Source organism: Sorghum bicolor, chromosome 9 (assembly GCF_000003195.3).
Source record: "Sorghum bicolor cultivar BTx623 chromosome 9, Sorghum_bicolor_NCBIv3, whole genome shotgun sequence".
Taxonomy (NCBI): domain Eukaryota; kingdom Viridiplantae; phylum Streptophyta; class Magnoliopsida; order Poales; family Poaceae; genus Sorghum; species Sorghum bicolor.
In genome coordinates, this window is record NC_012878.2 from 2,103,290 (window position 1) to 2,111,553 (window position 8,264).

An 8,264-nucleotide genomic window follows, 5' to 3' on the forward strand; every position below is an offset into this window, starting at 1 on the left:
CGATGACCATGGTGGCGCACGCGCGAGTGGCCTAGGTGGCGCGGGCATGAGTGACTAGGGCGACCATGGTCACGTGCGCGGGCAGTCTAGGCGGCGCGGGCGCAAGCGGCCGACCAACCAGGGCGGGCGGATCTCACGCTCAGCGGCAACGGCATGGATCCCTTTGTCCTTGGCAACCCTCTCTTCTTCCTCTCCAGATCCATCGTGGCTACGCGAATCCGGTTGGGGACGATGGCGCTCCTCCCTCCCCTGCTAGATTAGATTGGGAGCAATAGTGCTCCCTCCCCCCCATGGTGCAGCAACACTCCTCCCTTCCCTTGGCACGGTGGCACCCCTCTCTCCCCTTAGCGCAATAAGGAGCGCCAGATGCGGGTGGCGATTGGGTCGGTGACGGCAAATCCAGCGGTGGAGCAGCCAGATCGTACGACATTGGCTTCAGGAGACTAGATCTGACGGCGGGCTCTCCCCCAACAGCGGTTCTGCGCCCTCTCGGCAGTCCGGTTCTCTCCCCTGAGCTCTCCACCAACAGTCCAAAGCGAGCAGCTCCGGCAAAGCCCAGATCCAAGCCCGGTTAGGGCTGGGTATGGTTTTTTGTTTTTTGTTTGACTTACCATGGCAGGCATTTAACCGCCTCTGAAAGTTATGATTTACCGTGACCTTTTACCCGTGGCAGTTAAGAGAACCTCCTCGGTAAATCAAAACATCCGCCATGGTTAAGATTTGTGTCGTAGTGGGACTATACTAACAAGTAACAACCCATGAAAATAGACATGTCAGAGACCCAAGTATTCATCGTATTAGAATATTTTTCAAAAGATGACGTGGCAAATTCACTATTACAATCCTACTAATAAGATGTACAGTTTCTAAGTACTACATTATCAAGAACCAACGAGCTGTGTGCGGGATGAACATAGATATAGACAGGCTACAGTACATCACTGTGCCAGACACTGGAACATGAAACAACCGTGCTCCCGTGCATATATATGTACCTAGAGTACATGAGAACATGCAATGCGCACGCAGGCACGCACGTCGTATATATGCCATGGTATTACGTACATATCCCGGAGATCCATGCTTGCTCTCAATACTTCTACTAGGCTTTGATGACTATATCTCGTGATAGACAAATCTCCCGTAACAACAACAAAAATACAAAGAAACAACACGTACACCGTCGTACACGTACGTCAAAGGAATGCATGTGCAGCAGCTCCTCGATCTGATCTACTACTACATGTGTGTAGGTAGCTACAAAATATTCGTGTGTGTGCGTGTGGAACCAGTACGCGTACATCGTGTGCACACACACGTATATATGACGTACCAATATATATGTATGTGCGTACATATATATGTGATCGATCTGCTAATTACCAGTGCTAGGACGGCGACAGGGAAATGACAAAAGCGTAAGTAGACTGACGCGCGCCTAAAAGCTTATAATTGTGTCACTAATTGCAGGGAATATATGCGCAGCACGTACGTACACGATCCCGCGGCTAATAATGCATGTACTTGATCTTCTAATAAGGTCAATTCATCGTCGTGTACGTACCACGCATGTCAATTAAGTCAATCCTTCCCTGATTTCAAATGTCAACAGAAATTGCCCCTTTGGTTCGTCTCCTTCCATCCGTTCCCTTCTTTTGTCTGTCACTCTCCTAGCTAGTTCATCCTCCAGCACGACGTTGGTAACAATTTGGAGCTGTAATAACTGGCATCCATCATGTTGTTTCTTTTGGACATGTGGCTCGCTTTTCAACTTCTTAACCTCACAACATATCCAAAAATAGCCATCTATATATTTAAGGTGAGTTGATCTCCGGTCAATTTTCCATAAGCGATTATCCTCCAATGCTAGTAGCATTTTCTATGGATCTTAGAATTTATTTGATTTAGTTAAAAAGAAGGTTGGACCAAGTCCAATTAAATTCAATGAAGATATAGCATTACTACAATACACATTTCTAAAGACGGTCACATTAGATTTCCTTCCCACCTCTGCCATAATGTCACTGCTAATGAAAAGCTACATAGACGGGCTCAGTATCCACCTATAGAAATGAGGAAAAATATCAACTCTGTCTTGGTCGTTGTCATCATGCCATATCCACAAGGGTCACCATCGCGACACTTATCCATAGGGGGCACCGCTGGTGAGGATGAAGTTGTTGCTGGTGGTGAACTTGAGAACGATGGCCCCATCCTCTAGCCATGGCACATCCCCTTTCCTGACATCCCCATGTCCTCCTTCGAAAAGGTCATCATCATATCTCGCATCGGACACCATCGCACCTCTTACCGAACCCTTGCCCCACCCTTGACCTAGCATTGGACCTTCACTTGACAAATAGTGTAGATCGATTAGGACACAAGAGACCGAGAGGATTGGAGAGATACATAGAGAGAGAGAGAGAGAGAGATCGAGGGAGCGCATCTGTTGTCATGGGAAGAGAAGATGTGGGCGATTGGCAGCCACCGGCATAGGCCCAGCTATTTGCGATGAAGAGGCACATGGTTAGATTTCGCTTGCCATGGAGAGAGGAGAGGTGGGAGCGAGGCGTACATGAGGGTGATGAGTTGGGTGGTGGCGATGGCGGGATGAGGATTAAGGGGAAGAAAGAAGAATAGAGAACAAGGAGGTGTTAGTTGTGGGTGGGTTAGGGTTTATTATATGGACTATGCTTTGGTTGGGCTTTTTTTAGAGGTGACCTCTTAAGAGGTTAGCCTCAGGCTTGATTTGCAGAGGCAGATCTCTTATAAGGCATGTCTCTATATCAATCATATGTCCACTTCTGAAAATCACCTGTTATTTTAGAAGACCATTATAATTTCTTTCTGCCTCTATGAATCAAAATGCTTGTCTCCTAAAATGTTTTTTACTAGTGTAGCTAGCTCTTTTTTAGCCTGCACAATGCTTGGTGCTTGTTTTTCTGGGATCGTGGACTTCGTAGTCGATGACTTGGGGCACTTATGGCCGACTTTGACGCTCCGTGAGGCACTAATGCTTGAATCGGCACCTCTTGTGTGATCGCTGTAGCCACATGCTCAAAAATCTATCCGCATGCGACCCAATGGTCGCAATACGCTTTCAACTAATTTTTGCTGTGTAAATTAAACTCGTAGAGAGACGCTTGTTTACGTAGTTTTTTTCTTTCCATCTAAGCACCTTTACAGGAGTCTTTACATTGTACCTGCCCTTATAGACTTGCTCGGCGGTAGGTAAAAGTCGTTGGCAACCGGCTGATAAGTTCAGCCGAACAGGCCTTAGCAAAAACTATGTACCTAGAATACTAAAATGTCTTAGAATTTAGACCAGATGGAATGATAGACTTTAATATCTCTAGGTGAAGCTTGACTTATCATATTATATGGGGACTACCTAAGCACATCTCTAAAAAGACCACAAGTACCATTTTAGTTCGAGGCTGATTATTTGGTGGGAAAACAAAACAGAAGGCAGAGAAAAAAAATAAGTGTCCACACACACAGGGTGTGCAGTGGGGATCTAGATGCTAGAGATGAGAGAGAGAGAGAGAGAGAGAGAGTTGTTGGAGGTTGGGAGTTGGGGAACCGGCATGCAATGCAAGGAACATTCCATTTCATCATATCCATGAACCACCTCCTCCCAGTCTCCCACCAGTTAAATGAGGTCTGCAAATCAGGCCTAGCTAGTAGGTACCTTATTACCCAGCTAAAAAGCTTCACAACAAGCAGCTGCAACATCTCATCTCACACTGCATGCCTGTTAGCTACACTACTAATAAACACGCACTGTACGCACGGTCACATTCCATAATAACTCAATCACTGCACTCCACTGCGCGCCACTCCGGCTGGCCGGCCGGCCCTCTTCTACTCTGGAGTACTGTACGTAGCTTGCTCCTGCTCCTCAGTGCTCACTCCCTCTAGGCAAGCTAATGTAGACGTACAGTACGTGCACTAATCTCTAGAAACTAAGTACAACCCTCTAATCAACACACATCAGAAAAGAACAAGACGACGACGACGACGACGACATATATAGCTCTCGTAGCCATGGAGACTGGAGAGAGTGACAGAAGCTAGCTCTAGTTCTAGCTCTAGCTCTAGCTCTAGCTAAAATTGATTGGGAGGGACGAGATTGATCATGTCAGTACGTGTGTGTACTACTGCATGACATGCATCAAATTAACAACTGATGGCGACGACTAGCTAAGTACGTAATGGCATGGCATGCATGTATTGGTCGATCAGGCCACGTCGTGCTGCTCTTCTTTGAGCCCGCCGGGGAAGAGGTCCAGCGTCTTGAGCGGCCGGCAGAAGGCAGCCGGCGGCGGCGCCACCTCGAACCCAGGAGGCGCCATCATGTCGACGGCCGTGGAGGTGGAGCTCACGACGACGTCGTCAAGCGCCGCCACGCCGAAGTTGTCCAGCTTCCCCAGCGACGAGTACTCCGGCCGGCCGAGCGCCTCAGCCGCCGGCACAAGCCCTCCTCCACCGCCACCCTGTGCGTCGTTGCATGGACGGATTATACATTAGATATATATATATATAGCGAGATAAAGATATGGAAACTTTAATTTTATTTCAACTCCGGCGATGTGACGTGTGTAGATAGACGATACTACGTACCTGATGCTGATAGTGGAAGAGCTGGGTCGTCGGCGACGGAGGGGTGGCGTTTCCGGCGCACCTGCTCGCCGTCGGCGCCGGTGGTGCAGCGAAGGCGGCGGCGGCCGTGGTGGGGTAGTAGTAGCCGTACGCCGCAGCGGCAGCAGCAGCAGCAGCCGGGGTGGGCGACGTCGACGGGGAGAGCATATACGGCGCGACGACCGGCGGCGGCGCGGCGGCGAGGAAGCCGCCGTGGCCGTGGCCGTGGTGCGCCTGCGCGGCGGCGTAGTACTGGGCGCAGGAGAGGAGGTGGTGGCTCATGCAGAGCCTGCGGCGGAGCTTCTGGCGGTCGCGGGCCTTGTGGTTCTGGAACCAGTAGAAGACGTTCTTGCCCTCGATGCGGCCGTAGCAGGCGAGGTGCGCCGTGATCTGCTGGATCTGCGACGCGTTGGGCGTGCGCAGGCCGCCACGGTACATCTCCTCCAGGATCATCAGCTGCTCCGGCGTCGGGCACCACCGCGTCGACCCCGCCACCACCTGCGGCTCACCTCGCTGGCCCTGCTGCTGCTGCTGCTGCGACGGCATGTCGGTCGTCGTCGTCGTCTACCTCGATCTCCCAACTACGTACTACTACCAGCTAGCAGTAGCTAGGATTTGATGATGACTAGCTAGCTATATATTTGTGTACGTACGTGCTCGATGGATCGATCAATCAGTTTGTTTGTTTGTTTGCTTGCTTGCAAGAAGCTGTCTGTGAATAAGCAAGCAAACAAAGCTTGTTGTTTGTGGTTGGTTGGTTGGTTGGTTGGGTGTGTTGAGGGAGAGAAGGAGAGACAAAATGGGTACTAGGAGGAGGGAGGAGGAACAGATAGTTGGGTGGATGGAGGTCTGATGAGGAAGATGAGGATGAGACGAAGAAGAAGCATATAATGGAGACACACACAGAGAGAGAGAGAGAGAGGCCGGGCCACTACTGCACTGCTTCCCTTCTTCCTGTCTGCAGTATATATAATGGATGCAGACACTATCCATTACACACGCACATGCCCACCACCATAGACTTTAGAGAGAGAGAGAGAGGACATGTGTACTGCAGCGACTGTTTATTTAGAGAGAGAGAGAGAGGGATGAGAGAGATGAGAGATGTGGCAAGCAATTGGCAATGGCATATATGCAAGAGACCTGTGTACTGTTCATAGGTAAGGTACTGTGGGTTTAGTAGGCAGCAGCAGTCATCTTTTCTCACTGATGAGCAGCATGCAGCAGCCAGACAGCTAGGTTGGAGCTACTACTGTAGCGACGTAATCAAAAGAATGAATGTGATAATCAATTAAGAACGAGTGTGTACTGTTGTATGGTGGATTTTCCTGACCGATTAACATCGCATATCCAACATGTTTCGTACCGATCGACCGCCCGGCCGGCCTCCGATTATCCTAGCTATTATCATATGTACAGTATGGATGCTGCTTGATCCATGAACCGTTACTTGTAATGGCCATCAGCTAAGCTAGCCTTGAGTTGTCTTTATTTCAAACTTGTTTGTGATGAAGATCTTAAATTTGAAATCCATACGCATGTGCATGCATGCATGCATGACAGGTGAACAAGTGAGAGAGAGGAAGGATACGGTACAGACAAGAGAGGCAACACAGTTTTTGCTTGCCGTATTTATTGCGAGGCTACACGTACGTACGTTGTGTCGTTGTTGATTTCCTGCTTGAACGCGGCGAGCGTGGTACGTACTTGTGCGTGCACAGTTATTTGGTCACTCGTGCTAATAGCTACACGCTCGCCAAACACAAACGTCAAGCGTCAGTAAGTGGCTATTGTAGGGTACTACGTGTAGCTAGACGATACTAGCTACTCCTACGCACAGCTTGCTCGATCAATCTGCTAGCTAGCTTGTTCTAGCAAACGACATAGATGGTGATTCGATTAGGTTTAGGTACACGTACACACGAGGCCAGCTAGCACGCATTAGCTGAGTAGCTACTAATAATACAGTAACAAGCATTAGCTGAGTAGCTACTAATAAACCAGAGAGATGATCGATCGATGATGGACGTTGGTACTGTGCTTCTTCCTGCTCGCCGATCGCATTCATGCATGCATGGACGACCACAGTAGCTAGTGGAGTACGTTATTCCTCTTTAGATAAATGGCTGCTTCCTCTATGGCCTTGTTTAGTTCCGAAATCTAGAAATTTTTCGGAACTGTAGCACTTTCGTTTTTATTTGACAAATATTATCTAATCATAAAGTAACTAGGTTTAAAAGATTCATCTCGTGATTTACAGCTAAACTATATAATTAGTTTTTATTTTCGTCTATATTTAATATTCCATGCATCTGCCGTAAGATTCGATGTGACGCGGAATCTTGAAAAGATTTTGATTTTTGGGGTGAACTAAACAAGGCCTATCTATATATCTAAGGACTTGTTTAGTTGAGAAATTTTTTTGGCTGTGACTACTGTAGCACTTTTGTTTGTATTTGATAATTATTATCAAATTATAGATTAACTAGGTTTAAAAGATTTGTCTCTCAAATTATAGTCAAACTATATAATTTATTATTTTTTCTATTTAGATTATGTCAAAGATTCGATTTGATGAAAAATTTTGAAATTTTTTGGAACTATAAATAAGACCTAACATGCCTGCATGCAAGCTGCCTTGAATGGCTACTGGTGCCGATCGAGTTATTTAGCACGTCGTGTCGTGGCTTCATTCTGATTCCCGGCCTCTCGCTGCTGCCGGCCTCTGCATTGCATGCGTCTGCCTGCCGCAGTGCCTGCCTGCAGCTCATCCTTCAGAGAAAAAAAAAAAAGAAGCCGATCAGTATTCATCAGTGGTGACTCTTCAGACAGAGATAGATCGGCCGGGCATGCACTGCATGCGTGCATTTAAGGGGGAGAATTACACGTCGGATTCTGGAAATCTGCCTAGGATTTCGGTCGACGACCACGCCAGGCCAGAGCTTGCATTGCTCTTTGCACAGTTGCATGCAATGGGAAACTGGGAAATTATGAGGTGATGATGATGGCCCCGCCACTGCATGCTCTTTACACAGTTGCTTGCAATGCATCGTGATGCGTGCTCTCCTCTCTCCGCTATTGTTCAGGCCTTGTTTAGGCCATGAATTTTTCTTTTGTCACATCGAATATGTCGGGAGAGATTTTTAGAAACTAATAAAAAAACAAATTACATACCTCGTCAGGAAACTGCAAGACAAATCTATTAAGCATAATTAATCTGTCATTAGCACCTGTGGGTTACTGTAGCACTTAAGGCTAATCATGGAGTAACTAGGCTTAAAAGATTCGCCTCGCGATTTTCAACCAAATTGTGTAATTAGTTTATTTTTTATGTACATTTAATGTTCCATGCATGTGTCCAAAGATTCGATAGGATGGATGAAAAAATTTTGGGTGAGAAACTAAACAGGCCTTTAGTTTCAAAAAATTTTGCAATTTTTTTTAGATTTTCTATCACATCAAATCTTGATATGGAGTATTAAATATAAATAAAAATAATAACTAACATGGACCATTAAATATAGATAAAAAAATAACTAATTGCACATTTTGTTTGTAATTTGCGAGACGAATCTTTTGAGCCTAATTAGTCTATGATTAGACAATATTTATCAAATAAAAAC

General features: G+C 46.8%; 1 protein-coding gene across 1 annotated transcript; it reads right to left on the reverse strand.

Moving 5' to 3' along the window:
* Positions 3,610–5,563, reverse strand: LOC8068147 (putative WUSCHEL-related homeobox 2). The gene is made up of 2 exons (XM_021447076.1): positions 4,624–5,563; positions 3,610–4,496 (listed from the first exon to the last, which is right to left on the reverse strand). Exons 1-2 carry the CDS (start codon positions 5,185–5,187, stop codon positions 4,242–4,244), a joined length of 819 nt encoding a protein of 272 aa, XP_021302751.1. The 5' UTR covers positions 5,188–5,563; the 3' UTR covers positions 3,610–4,241.